Source organism: Gymnoscopelus braueri, assembly GCF_963280865.1.
Source record: "Gymnoscopelus braueri genome assembly, chromosome: 8".
Lineage (NCBI taxonomy): Eukaryota > Metazoa > Chordata > Actinopteri > Myctophiformes > Myctophidae > Gymnoscopelus > Gymnoscopelus braueri.
Window position 1 is genome coordinate 17,326,491 of NC_137609.1, and position 14,697 is coordinate 17,341,187.

Here is a 14,697-nt window from a genome sequence, read left to right on the forward strand (position 1 = left end):
CCATCTGGGCACTGACCACTCCTTAGTGTGGAGTCATATTATTCAATCAGTTATTTATCCTCCTATTCTGTCTACCCTCAAAACGGTTAACAAGGAGTTTAATATGGTTATTAGACTTAGATTCATAATAATCTCATTGATATTATTTTATTATTTCTTTCTACAGTTACAATAATGTTATGAATGCTTCTTAGTATTAATAATAATGTTATGAATGCTTCTTAGTATTATTAATAACACAATTGCAGTTGGCAGTTTTTTCATTTCAGACTTGATCCCTTTAGTTTTAACAAGCACTTAACCTTCCTGTCATCCACACACATAAACTATTCAAACATACAAAACGGGCAATACATTTTACATAAGTCTAGCACTTCTCTGAGTCAGGTGACTAAAACCTGACACAGATACAGTATGCATCAATAATGCAAAATGCAGATGACAACCTGTTAACATGAGCTTTTTGCCATCCTTGGGTGCCCTCTAGTGTCCATCTATGATATTCCAGACAAATGTATATTTCCAATTCAGATGTATTTGTCTTAAAAATGCACACATCCTCTGTATAGATTATGTCAAATATGTAACGGAACATATTTGCTTTTTATGACCAGACACTAGGAATTTCACTGGTCCTGTCATGGAGTGCACAAATACAAAATATATATAATTCATATTATTTTAATCTTGACATATTTGTTTTGATTGAATACTTTATTAACAGTTTGCAAAAAAGGCACGGCGGCCCAATAAGCCCAGGGCTAGTTTCCATTGAGGTCCTGTGTACTCAATTCATCAAGTTTTGTACATAAAACCAAATGGATGCTAACATTCAATGTAAAAAGGAAAATCTAGAAAACTTTTGCTTTTCTTTAGTTAAGTATGTTGTATGTATGTATTTCTCCGTTGTACACTGATTATTTTCAGTAAAATAAAAAAAAAAAAGTCAAGTGCCGTTTGTATTCTTGTATTGCAGTGGTGTATTCTCTGTATTCTAAAAGAAACAACCCAGCATCATCATCCCCATTCCCAAGCAGCAGAACTGGCGCCCCTGGTCAAAGCACTTACTGTACTGTATACCTCAGCCCTCTCCTGTACTCCCTCTACACACCAATGACTGCTAGGCGACACAGGCTTCAAACCACGAGGTGAAGTTTGCAGACGACATGGCAGTGGTGGGACTTGGGCCTTGTCTGATCCGTGTAAGACAAGCAGAATGGGTGAGAAAGTGCAGAGGTTGTCTCCAGACTCCCGCCCCCCCACCCCACCCACCAGTCACAGAAAGCGTGAAAGCGATGACAGCCAGGCCAACGTTTCCAGTCTAGCTGCTACCGATGTGGGAAATCGGGGCACATTGCATGTACTGTAACTGTCCCGCTCCAGAACCTCTGAGCGGTTCCAATCGTCGCCGCCGTTAAACAACAGAAGGGAAACTGCAGTCCCATCTTCCCTTCCCTCACACTGAACCTCCACTCAGTTGGATAGGCCAAGCCAAAGGGCTTCATCTGGACACTGAGTGACAGGCCCTTATCAACACGGGAGGGCTTGAACACTACAACCTCACCCTTGCTACTTTTTTTTTGGGGGGGGGGTGACAATCTAAGGACTTTTTAATACTAAAAAAAAAAAGAAAGAAAGAAAAAAGACCATTACTACATCAAAAGTAATCAGCAAACTATACTATAAATGCTGGCCAAACTGCCAAATAATTTAAGACAGAGAAAAAACATTTGAAAATAGCCACAACGCCTCGCAAAGCGAGGTGTTGTGAGCTTGTAGATCGACTATTTTCACAATATGTACAGTATCTGTGGAACCGAGACAAACTACATTTAATGCCTCAACTCCTACAATTCCAAGTGCTTGTCAGGGTGGGGGTGCCCAGTCCAAATATTTTTATTTTGGGGGGTCCTGATGGCAACTTATATCCTTTTAAGCTTTAGTTATTAAGAGCATATGTGTGTGTCTTCACTACTATTGTTTCATTGTTGTTCATATATACACCCAAAGAAAATACATTATTACCCTATGAAATCATTATAGCCCTGTTAGTATTATATTCTTAGAAGTACAGTTATTGTGATAAATATTATCTATTCGCATAGCGGAACTCTGTGTGTTATCTCCCAGTAGACAAAATTCACTCCCATTCCGGGCCGACACTGTGAGAGAGAGGAGGATTACAATGGTATCTGCATCCACTTTTTAGGGATGTGCATTCCGCAGGTGGCTGGACTCGTGGGAGGTGGCTGGACCCGTGGGATCCAAGGTCATGATTCAGCTCGCAAATCAGCACAGGGATGAGGCCCATCTGCACGCCCTGATGAAGAACTATGGTGGACCAACAGCGACTCCTATTGATGACTTCTATTGACAACTTTTTTATTATATAGGACATGTATAAAGGCTCCAGGGAGATCGTAGGGAGCGGAGACCTCATTGAACTGAACTCGAAGCAACTTGTTGCGTTAAGGACAGTTAGTGGGAGCCCAGAGATCTCTGTTAAGTACATTTCTATATTCAATCTGTAATTATTTTAACTTACTGCTTTATTATTAAATACACTTAATTTGAACAGTTCTCTTAATTTCACCAATACAACGGACGCACGGAGACGCGTGATCTGAAGGGTTACAAAGTTTTACATTGCACAATTTGTCTGTTGTCTTCAGTCTCCGAACAGTCCCCAGTTCAAATATGATTATTTTGGGGGGTCCCCAGTTCAAATATGATTATTTTGGGGGGTCGCGAGGTTGAGAACCACTGCTTTACAGGGTAGTGCATAATGGAGTTGGTTTGAGCAAAGATAGTGGATATAGAAAGATAGGCCATCCCAATTGTAGCCACTAGAGGCAAAATGGTACACAAATAGCATACAACTGGTCTCCTAAGTGGGCGTCGGCTGACAGCAGATCTCGCGAACGTCCTATGTTTATTAGATACTCCCATATCTGCTGGGCGAAATACAACAATGTGCAAACACAGCAGCAAGATTCGTGAGTTGCTGTGATAGGAAAAGGATATCAAACGGAACACAACCACCCTAAAGACTAATCATTGTGTATATTCCGGCACTATACCTGCACCCAGTGATCTTGGTACATAGAAATTGATCTATTGAAGATTCTGACTTTCAAATGTACATATTTTTTGTTTCGATTGTATTGCTGTATTGTTGTATTGTGCTTTCTGCTTTGGCAATGTAAACGTATGTTTTCTCATGCCAATAAAGCCCTTTGAATTGAATTGAATATTGGTGCTAGATCCCACGAGTGTGTTGCTGGGACAGAGAAAGGTTGATGATAAAGTTCTCCTGATGTCTCTCTCTGAAAAAAAGCCATTTTAGTGTCAAAATGTTCGGAATATTGTGTGGCTTGTGGCTATTGTGTCAAATATTTATTTCAGTGACCATGGGGTAAAGATGTCATGCAGGTATGGGAAGTAAACCGGAGATGGCATGTTTTTCTTTCTTTGTCTTGGGTTTTAAGTTAGTAGTGACATTAGTGAATTTCAAAATAAAAGTGTGATAATACTTATGCAAGCTAGCAACACACACGTCGGGCATAAACCATTAACGAACAGAGAGGATACACTGTCTCAAGCTTAAAACCAGAACTTTAAAACAAACAGGTTTTGGTCAATTTCACTTATTTGAAGCCCATGGCCTCCACAACTGGAGACCCCATATTATTTTTTATTACGTTGACAATTTGAGAATGTCACATGTTACTGTATATACATTTTACAACTGATCATATCCACCTGGGGTGATATTACATATTTTAGTTTCATTCTGTTGGTTTTATATTCTGTTGGGGTGATATTACATATTTTAGTTTTATTCTGTTGGTTTTATCTGTTGGTTATATATTTTATACTGAGGTCCTAATCTCTCAAGACAGATTCAGAGCTCTGGGGGGGAAAAAAATCATAATCTTTGTTTTACCGATGGGTTCCCAGATCGCTGAGGTCCTAATGGATTGCCCAAGTCTCTGGTAATTGTGACCATAATGATTGTCTGTCTCAATTGTTTCCCCAGGACCTAAAATCTTGGTTGTAAGCCTTGAGACACTGTGCTGTTCCCTAAAAGTTTAAATATTGAGATAAATATTTTAGCATACAGACGCAGGCAACTCCATTGTTATTTCCCTCAACAAAATGTTTATTGTTGCTGTTGTTTCTTAACAAAAAGGGTTAAACAATAACTCCATCTGAGAGAAAAATTGGCTAAATGAATACAAGCCTTCTTCTCTGTGCAACAGAGTGACAATGGCAACTTTTTATGATTTAACTTTTGAGCAAGTAGCTTTCTTTTCAACCCGTTTTAACATCAACCTTGATCCAAGCAATGAAACCTTAAAAGGTTTGGACCGTACAGAAATAAAAAAAGGTTCATTCTGGAACTACACAAAAAAGGGAACTAAAATAAGACAAACAATCATCATTCTTAACGATTCATCCATTACGGGAACGCATGTGTGCCATTTTAAGATTTCTTTGGCTATTTCAAAAATAGTAGATATACAAGCTCATAGCGCGGCACCGAGTGCCACGCTATGAGCTTGTAGATCTGCTATTTATTTTGAAAGAAAATCCTGAAAATGTGTGCAAATCTTTGAATATATATTTGTTTAAGCGAAATGTTGGCTTTAAAAAAATATAAATTCAAAGATTTGCAAAAAAAAATCAAGATTTAAAAAACATAAATAGCAGATCTACAAGCTCAGTAGATATGCATTTTTTTGAATAGCCCTTAAAATGACACAGATGCGTCTTAATGGATTAAAGCAGCTTTTTTTCTTTTCTTTCTCTTTTCACGAACCAAAAGTCAGAAGGAGGTATAGAGGGTTTAATGCTCTCATCCAGAGGTGGACACATCCGTGTTGCTCGCTCCATTCTCCAGGACCGTGCGCTTCTTCTCCTCTGTTGGGGATTTGAACACGTTGGCTCTGTAGTACTGCAGCTCTTTGATGCTCTCCTGGATGTCACCCAGGGCTCTGCAAGAGTAGGGGTGGATTTTAGGCTAAAATGAAGACCTGAGGCCCATTCTACAAAATTCTCAATTTTTTTCCTAATTCAAAATTATTCGACATTTTCACGATTTTTCCACAAATGTTCAACAATAGCTGATGTACAAGCTCGCAGCACAGCACAATGTGAGCTTGTGTATCTGCTATTTTTGAACAGCCAACGCTAAAATCTAAAATGACACAGTTGATTTCCCGGTTTTAATGGGTTAAAAGTAGGGGTGCAGCTGTTATCGAACTAGTCATATTGAATTCATTACAAAAAAAAATCTGTTTTGATTAAGGATAAGGATAAGGATAAAACAATCGATTTGGGGAAAAAATTTAAAGTTTATTTTCCCCCCTCCATTTCCGCGCCTTTTTTCATTTTTGAAATACAGCTGCAAAAGTGTTTAACGATTCATCCATTAACTCTTTCACTGCCAGACTTATTTCAGAATGTGTTGTCCCATTGCCAGGAAAAAGGTGCATTTTTCCTCTGTTTGTTTTTTAACATTGAAGTGAATGGAGCAGCAATTTTTTTGGATAGCGTTATCTCCTAGTTCCTTTGAGATAAACCCCCCCAAAAAAATACCAAAAAAATCAGAAAAATTCATTTTTTTTCATATTTTCGTCTTTCCGTCATTGGCCATGATAGCCATAGAGCCATCGGACGGGAATTCCCGTCCGGGGCAGTCAAAGAGTTAAGGGAACGCATTTTTTTTTTAATGGCAAAAATAGCAGACCTATAAGCTTGTGTCATGATGTGATGTGAACTTCTAGATCTACAATTTTTGCGTGACAACATTGTACAACAAAGAATAACATTGGGCTTAAGTTGTTAAATCAGACTAATTGATTTAGTCAATTTGCCGATTCATTGATATACAGTACATAAATGAGTTTCTCAATTATTAGAAAAATGTATTGATAGAATAATCTTCTCTAATAAAATAATCTTAAAACGGTGATATTACTCCTGGGCTTACAGTGTTTGTGTAATGTAATGAGTGAGTACATAAGAGGATAATTCATAGAGTAACAGAGGAAACAACGATGTTTAAAAAGGTTCTTGCCTGTGGGATGCTTTCTTATGAGGTGCCAGCTTATATTCTTCTAGGAACCAGCGTCTGAGGGCATTTATATCAGAGAAAAAAGTTGTCATATCACAGTAATTCTCTATCATATCCATCTAGCCTACGGCTAAACTAGGACTCTTCTGTCATTCATTTTTTGGAACTTTATCAGTAGGGCTTGAGTGAAAAGCAATACATTAATGAAATCAACAGGGAAAGTATGTTAGACATGTTAAATGGTCTACATGTCACAGGCTGGTTCTCTCTCTCTCTCTCACACTCACACACACACACACACACACACACACACACACACACACACACACACACACACACACACACACACACACACACACACACACACACACACACACACACACACACACACTCGTGGTCGGGCATAGGAAGAGGGGGAACAACATTTGGAAAATATTCAAATGCAACCCCTAACAGAGTGATACCATCAAGACGGAGCAGTTTGTGAGTCATCAACATCTCAAGCCTCTCAACGAGCGGTACAACAGGTTCTCATACTGCTTCAACTTTTTTTTTAAAGACAATGTATTAATAGGTGGTGTGGATCTGTTCAAATACAGATCTGTTCAGAAGGATCTATTTGCAACAAAAGCAAAGGAGGGCAGAACTGTACAAGTAAAGGTTGTTGAAAAAGATTTTCACCGTTGAGAGAAAGTCAATCAATCTTTATTTCAGACTCTAATAGGTCCATATGAAAGACAATACAGGGGACAACACAACAAAGATTAGAACAACAAAAAAACGTATAAAAAGCAGGCACTTAAAATCTAAAAAACATACAGACACCCTCTCCAATGTCTCCAGAAACAAGAAGAGTACCCAACTGCTCTTCTTAGGCATGGTTAGTCACTATAATTTCAAGTTTGCTCACCTCTGATCAAAGTGAGGAGCCTTTGCATGAAACTAGTTGTGACACTGCATTCCTTTAAATCCTGTGATGCCCTTTATCATTATCTAATCACTCATCATGTACAGGTGCGTACATATTTTTCCATCGTTCATACCTTGCATCACAACTATGCGAGGTCTAACGACTTTCTCATCATCATGATAGAAGATTTCTCATCAAGATGTCACCGTAATGGAAACCACAACTATCGAAGCTACCTTACCAAACCAAATAATAGTTTTGGTTTGGTAAGGTAGAACTGGTAGAACTTCTCAAGTAACACTGCCCTCTGAGAAGCCAGCAATCTCTACAATAACCATATGGTACGCATCAACTTATCTCTGCACCTAAATGGCCCTTTGCTCATGTAACGTGTGATGGAAGCACTAACTGTACTGATAAGACCCAATTATTGAAAACCCAAAGACGGAATAGACTTTCACCATTCAGTCTCTTCAGCCTCTTTAACCCTGGCGTCCCCATTTTGGGCAATTTCTGAAAGGTTTCGAAAATACCAGATCTACAAGCTCTCAACATGTCATGATGTAATGTGTTAAGAGCTTTTTTTTTAAATGACATTTCTTTGTGGCTCAGTGGTTAATGCAGAAATGCTATCATTGTAAAATGTGTAGCACATTGGCATAGACACTATGGCCCATTAGGAGTTAATTATGTATCTCTGGTCAAATTATCGATCACTTATTTTGTGGCAAAAATGAAATGTTGATGAAAATGTCCATCACAAGCTGGCATGGTGATAATGACCCCTGCTCTAGCCCATTAAGACCTGGAACGCATCTGTGTAATTTTTTTATTTGAGCTAAAAAGCATGATTTTACACTTTGGCTATTCAAAAATAGCAGATCTACAAGCTCATAGCGCGGCACCGTGTGCCGCGCTACGAGCTTGTAGATCTGCTATTTTTGAAAAATCGTGAAAATGTGTGCAAATCTTTGATTATATATTGTTTTAAAGCGAACATTTTTAACTCGAATCTTTGCTTCTGGGGGGTCCCTGGAATCAAACATTTTGAGATGGGGGTCGGCGGCCAAATACATATCATTTTGGGGGTCCTTGACATGAAAAAGTTTGAGCACCACTGATTTAGAAACGTGTTTTTTCAGAATACTGTTGGGATTTAGAAGACATTAGTAGAATCGGCTTCAGGTCTTAATGGGCTAGACTAGAGGGCCCAACATCAACACAACCTTAGACACAAAAGCTCACCTGCAAAGCTCCTTGATAGTGCTGACATCAATGATTCTATAGTGGAGGTGGTGCATGAACTGGGGCATGAATTTGTCCAGGAACTTCTTATCCGCATGTACAGAGTTACCTGTGAAATCAAATCATTAGAATTATTCAAATGATAGAAACGGTACAATTCTTCTGTGCTGAAAGTCAAATGATCTGCATCAATTATAGGTACAGTAGTGTAGCTGGGTTACACTAAGGCAATGGTTCTCAAACTGTGTGCTGGCTGAGGCACACTAGTGACAAGACAACCACACATTATTATAGCAATATATAACAATAACATTTTTTTTTATATTTACTGGGTTAGTATTGGGAATTTTCTTCCCAATACAGAGGCAAATTATATACCCTGAATATATTTGTTTTCCAAGTATATTAAATATTATTATTTTCAAATGTACAGTAAACAAAAAGCCAATCTACAAGATCGCACATCCCATCATCAATGCGTTATGAGCTTGTAGATCAGCTATTTTTCGATAAAGAAGCGCCTTGAGATTATGACTTGCCCATTGATGTGCCTTGGCCACAAACATTTTGATAAACCACTGCACTAAACCAGTCTGTCTGTGTGTGTGTGTGTGTGTGTGTGTGTGTGTGTGTGTGTGTGTGTGTGTGTGTGTGTGTGTGTGTGTGTGTGTGTGTGTGTGTGTGTGTGTGTGTGTGTGTGTGTGTGTGTATATATATATATAGAGTGAAAAGCCACTAACCGGCAAGAGGACACTGTCCGGGCGGGGTGTGCTGTCTGACGAAGGAAAGGAACTCGTACTCGGCTTGCTGCAAGCTGATCTTACTTTGCATTACTGCCTGTGTAAGCCCTGACTGAGACAAAACAACACATAGATAAGTACTTCGTTGCTGTTGGCCAGAAACCTCTTATCTCCATATTTTTACTTATGGTGTTTTTTAATGCCCTACTTGATCATACTACTGTACAGAATCACACAAAAAGCTGCAAAAGTTGCAGCTCAGCTACTTTTGCTATTTTTTTATTTGAATCCTGAAAAGTAACAGTTTGGGACATACTATGAGGTTTCCAGCCGACAGAGAGGACCTGGAAGGACTGCACCATCCACTAACCATGTTTTATTGACTAATGTTCAATAACTTACGTAAATTCATTGTGCAAACAAATAAACTAAAGCTTACCTGTCCATGATGCTCTTTGCACCAGTCATCCATCCCATACAAGAGCTCATTTGGTTGGTTGATTATCAAGTTAGGTCCCTGTCATCAGAAAACGATTATTAACAACTTAACCCATTAAAGGGAAAGACCACTTCCATACGCAGAGTGGGAGTGGTGTACTTTTGGCTGAGGGGGCGGAGCCAAAAGTACACCCTGCGTATGTCACTGATCACATAACCTCAATCAATTATCCTTTTCTAGGCAACACAGAAGGGGGGGGGACGTTTTTTCTTATTTCCACACAACAGCTCTAAGGTGTATTAAAGACATAGTTCAATGTTGAAAATGAGTGGTCTTCCCCTTTAAGGCCTGAGGTTCTTCTGCAAAATGTCTTCTAAATCCTAAACGGTTTTCTGAAAAACGTATGTTTCTATATCAGTGGTTTTCAAACTTTTTCATGTCAAGGACCCCCAAAATGATATGAATTTGGCCGCGGCTCCCCATCTCAAAATATGTTGTTCCAGGGACCCCCCCCCCAGAAGCAAAGATTTGAATTACAAATGTTCGCTTTAAAAAATATATATATATTCAAATATTTGCACACATTTTCTAGATCTTTCAAAAATAGCAGATCTACAAGCTCGTAGCGCGGCACTCTGCTATTTTTGAATAGCCAAAGTGTAAAATAAAGATTTTTAGCTCAAATCTGAAAATGACACAGATGCTGCTAATGGGTTAAAACCGGGAAAGCATCTATATATAGCAGAGAACTGTTAGTATTTAGAACATTGGTTTAGAACAGTGGTTCTCAAAAAATAGCAGATCTACAAGCTTGTACATCTGCTATTTTTTAAGTTCCTGGCACCAAAAATTTTCAGATGGGGGTCCGCGGCCAAATACGTATCAATTTGGGGGTCCTTGGCACAAAAAAATGTGAGAACTGCTGATTTAGAAGGCATTCGTGGAATCGGCCTCAGGTCTTAAATGGGTTAAGTGCAATATTATTCACACATGGAAAGAGAAAGGACACAACCAGTGTTAATTACCTCAGCCACAACATTGAGTTCAGAGTCTGTGATAATGCATGCCATCTCGATGATCTGGTCCTTTTCTATGTCCAGGCCAGTCATCTAGAAGGAGCAGGAAAGGAAAACAATACATTGAAGACTGTCTGTTGTACCAAAAGAAACACATGAGCTGCTGCAGCAGCAGCCAGCAAAGCCATCTGTAATCTGTATTTCAAAGTGCACCATCACCGTAGTCGCTCAGATGTTACTACCGTAAAACAGTATGGTCCGGATTGATTCAAGATATGTATTTGTAATCATGCTCAGATATACTGTACATATGTACAAATTGTACAGTGATTTCTTTAATTTTTTGCACATGCCACATCATGCTGTTTTTGTACCCCTCCCCACTCTGAAGCGTTACATACAAAAAAATCGTGTGCCTCAATAATCAATATGTGCAATGACAGCGCTTAGATCCTTGGATCAAGACTATCACAGATGTATTTTAGCCTTGGATCAGGGCTATCATAGATGTATGTTAGCCATGGATCAAGTCTATCACAGATGTATTTTAGCCTTGGCTCAAGGCTATCATAAGATGTATTTTATTCTTGTATCAAGACTATCATACTGTAGATGTATTTTAGCCTTGGATCAAGACTATCACAGATGTATTTTAGCCTTGGCTCAAGGCTATCATATATGTATTTATCCTTGTATCAAGACTATCATAAGATGTATTTTATTCTTGTATCAAGACTATCATACTGTAGATGTATTTTAGCCTTGGATCAAGACTATCACAGATGTATGTTAGCCTTGGATCAAGACTATCATATATGTATTTTATTTACCATAAAATACATATATGATAGTCTTGATCCAAGACTATATGGTAGCTGTAGTATACAACCCTCGTAGACGTATTTATGATTCTGACGTCTTCAATCTACGAGAGTTGTAGGGTTCACGTCCCATGGAGACCTGGACTTTCTGCACTATGCCCCGTAGACACTCCAAACATGTACAAATGTGAAAATAAAGGTGCTTAACCCAAGCCCCAAATGTTAACTGGCTCTACGGGGTAGTAGTTTAATGTAATAATCCATATCTTTCAATGAAGAAGTGTTTTAATGCCGTCTGTGGCCGAACGCCATTTTTTCACCCTCGTTTACTTCCCGTTTACATTTAGTGTAATTCCGGGTTCCACCGGATGCGCCCCGTCACTACCCGTCACTACCGCCCATTGGGAACTTCCGACAGAATCGGCCACAGACGGCATTAAAACACTTATTTATTGAAAGATATGGATTATTACATTAAACTAATACCCCGTAGAGCCAGTTAACATTTGGGGCTTGGGGTTAAGCACCTTTATTTTCACATTTGTACATGTTTGGAGTGTCTACGGGGCATAGTGCAGAAAGTCCAGGTCTCCATGGGGCGTGAACCCTACAACTCTCGTAGATTGAAGACGCCAGAATCATAAATACGTCTACGAGGGTTGTATACTACAGCTAACATGTCACCAATTGCTGACTTCAAAGTTAGCAAGCTAATTAGCAAAGCCTTCAAGTAATGCGATGTGCTTGGGGTTGTGCCAACAAACATAGATCGAGGTGCACATGAAGTAAAAAGACAACACGCATGCATTGAGTGTTGTGTAAACTTGCCTCCAGGTCCACCCACACCATCCTCTGGCCCATGATCCTCTTGTCAGGGTCTGATGTTCTGCTAGATGACGACATGTTGATGTTGTTCTTTAGGAACACTGCAGTCTGCAGTCCACCAGTCCTCCTCTGCTGTGTGTGTGTCTGTAAACAATGACTTGGACTGATCAATGAATGGTGTCTCAGCTGACGAACGACTGCTGGCCGACTACTACACCTCCTGCACACAAACTCCAGAGTAGCGACAGTCCTCCACATGCTGCACACACCCGGCATCCTGTGTCCACTTCCGATCTCCAACTGTCGTAAAATCAGAAGGTGCGTCATGTGTGAGCCTGATACATGCATGGGTGAACTTCAACATAGTGTTTTATTTTTCTCCTCTTTTGGCCCTTACATCTACATAAACGTCCAGATTTCAAATATGAAGTGCATACCCCATGGCTACGGATGTTACAACTATGTACGGTTTCTCAGAAGTACCAGTATCTTCCGTATTGTTCAACAAAAATCATTTTAATCCGATTGGTGGCCAGTTACTCCATTTCTTCTTACGCTTTCAACTAAGTGACCCTATCGGTTGGGAGGTGTATTGCACTCTGATACATTATAACTCTATGAGAAAATAGCCACCAATCGAATTAAAATGCTTTTTTATTAAACAATACGGAAGATACGGGTACTTTTGAGGACCCATAAATTATTGTAACATCCGTGGCCATGGGGTAAGTACTATATATTTGAAATCTAAACGTTTATGTAGATGTACGGGCCAAAAAGGGAGAAAGAACAAACACTATGTTCAAGTTCATCCATGACGGTCATGACGGATCCATGGCTATATGTACTCTGATTATACCGGCAGTCGAAATAAAAGTCATCACACGTTTTTGAAGTCTCACACAATCATCGTAATAGTCTATGTGTGCTGGTTTAGTGGTTATTTATTACATCATGACCTCAGGATCTAACCAGAGAGACAGAGCTAGGGTTAGTTAATTTGAACTCCCAATATCTAGATATATTTTAAATAGAGCTAAGGGAACCACACGTTATATTTGTGTTTGATTGTTGTATTAATGTGTGTTGATTAATCTAATCTACATTTTTTTAAACATGAAACGTATCCAGGAAAAGTAAAACGTTTTCTTGTTCCCCCCTCTACACAGTCCCCATCTAGTGGCCAGGAAGGTGTAGTGTATTGATTTTCACAGGAAACTTTAAAGGATCACTTCACACATTTTCAACCTATTTTCATATAATTGGTCCTCATCATGTTCATTCTAAGCGGGCCTACGTGCTAACATCTGACGTCAGAATTCTTATGGGTTAGGTTAGTAACGACAAAAAGTCAATAAGAAGTTATGATGACCGGTCTTCGAACTCTCGGTTGTCACCTCAGCACTAGTTGTCTTTACTGTCCGAATTTAGTTCGGACAGTAGGCCTACCGACAGTGTGATTGGTCACAAGTTGGGTGGGCGGTCCCAATTAGGAAAGAGACAAGAGAATAAAGAGAGCAGAGAGAGAAGAGATTCACTAGGAGACAGTACACTGCCCTGTCATGTTGTGTTCAGTCTGTTCATCTCCTTGGCAATTATCCACAGCAGAGCACAATCCTCTTTTTCCTCCACCTCAAGACAAGTTTATCCTCCTCCTCCTCCTCCAGTAACCCAGTAGCTCCAGTAAACCACTGCCATCTTCTCCATTGCTGTTCTCCATTTCGTTCTCCCACAATGCCAGTCAGATTAGAGAGTGGCCGAGAAGGGCGGGAACTATAACCAATTCGGAACCAGTGGGAGTTGGGTCAACCCATCCGAACAAAGAAGTATGAAAGGTGTCTTGTCAATGAGACAAGACACATTTCTGGGTCAGTTGAGTGATTTTATATTATATTTATAAATATGTATTTTAAATGAATGGCCTTCGAACAACAAATGTAGGCTACACGTCTCATCTTTGACCCATAGTTCTGTTCAGTTTTCCCACAACAAATGTTTTGAGATTGAAATGAATTGTAATTGACAGGAGTGCATGCCTGCCTGCATGCCTGCGTGTGTGCGTGCGTGCGTGTGTGATGGTCATACCTGAAGGCATATAAAGTAAAGTAAAAATATACGGCAAAAGTGTTAAAAACCCTTACCCAAACAATACATCATTATGACTAGTTTCACTATACTCTCCCTTCTTGGCCTTCTATCACCATCAAGTGCTTCCGCTTAGAATTATTGTCTGCCGATTAATAAAATGCTATCAAATGTAATAATGTTAATACAGTAGCCTGGGGGATAGTGTTTAACCTTGTCCATGAACACAGTTTCAAACACTTTAACTCATAACCTGTCAGGCCTTGACAAAGATTTTTACAGCAGCACTTGTCCTCTGTGCCATTGGAATTGTATTCCTGAACTGCATGATAAATCACATCTCAGCCATGGTAAAAGGACATTTAGGGACTTCTGCTCATGAGTAGTGGTGGAAAGTAATGCATTTACTCAAGTACTGTCCTGAGTTAAAAGTTTGAGGTAATTTTACTTGTCCATTTTTCAATACTTTATACTTCTACTCCCCTACATTTGAGAGGAAAATGTTCTACTTTTTATTCCACTGCAATTACTACATCA

General features: G+C 39.4%; 1 protein-coding gene across 1 annotated transcript; it reads right to left on the reverse strand.

Moving 5' to 3' along the window:
- Nucleotides 1-4,138: 4,138 nt before the first annotated feature.
- Nucleotides 4,139-12,356, reverse strand: LOC308090554 (oligoribonuclease, mitochondrial-like). Its single transcript, XM_080435775.1, has 7 exons — nt 12,079-12,356; nt 10,439-10,522; nt 9,414-9,491; nt 8,975-9,086; nt 8,235-8,343; nt 6,083-6,136; nt 4,139-4,997 (listed from the first exon to the last, which is right to left on the reverse strand). Exons 1-7 carry the CDS (start codon nt 12,349-12,351, stop codon nt 4,859-4,861), a joined length of 849 nt encoding a protein of 282 aa, XP_080291901.1. The 5' UTR covers nt 12,352-12,356; the 3' UTR covers nt 4,139-4,858.
- Nucleotides 12,357-14,697: the final 2,341 nt, after the last annotated feature.

Excerpts from the sequence above, each read along its gene's own strand:
- LOC308090554 (XM_080435775.1), bottom strand. The coding sequence starts at position 12,351 with ATGCCGGGTGTGTGCAGCATGTGGAGGACTGTCGCTACTCTGGAGTTT. Across the intron at positions 10,523-12,078 it reads TGGTGTGGGTGGACCTGGAG|ATGACTGGCCTGGACATAGA; the intron begins GCAAGTTTACAC and ends TGCTCCTTCTAG. Across the intron at positions 4,998-6,082 it reads CATAAGAAAGCATCCCACAG|AGCCCTGGGTGACATCCAGG; the intron begins GCAAGAACCTTT and ends CTACTCTTGCAG.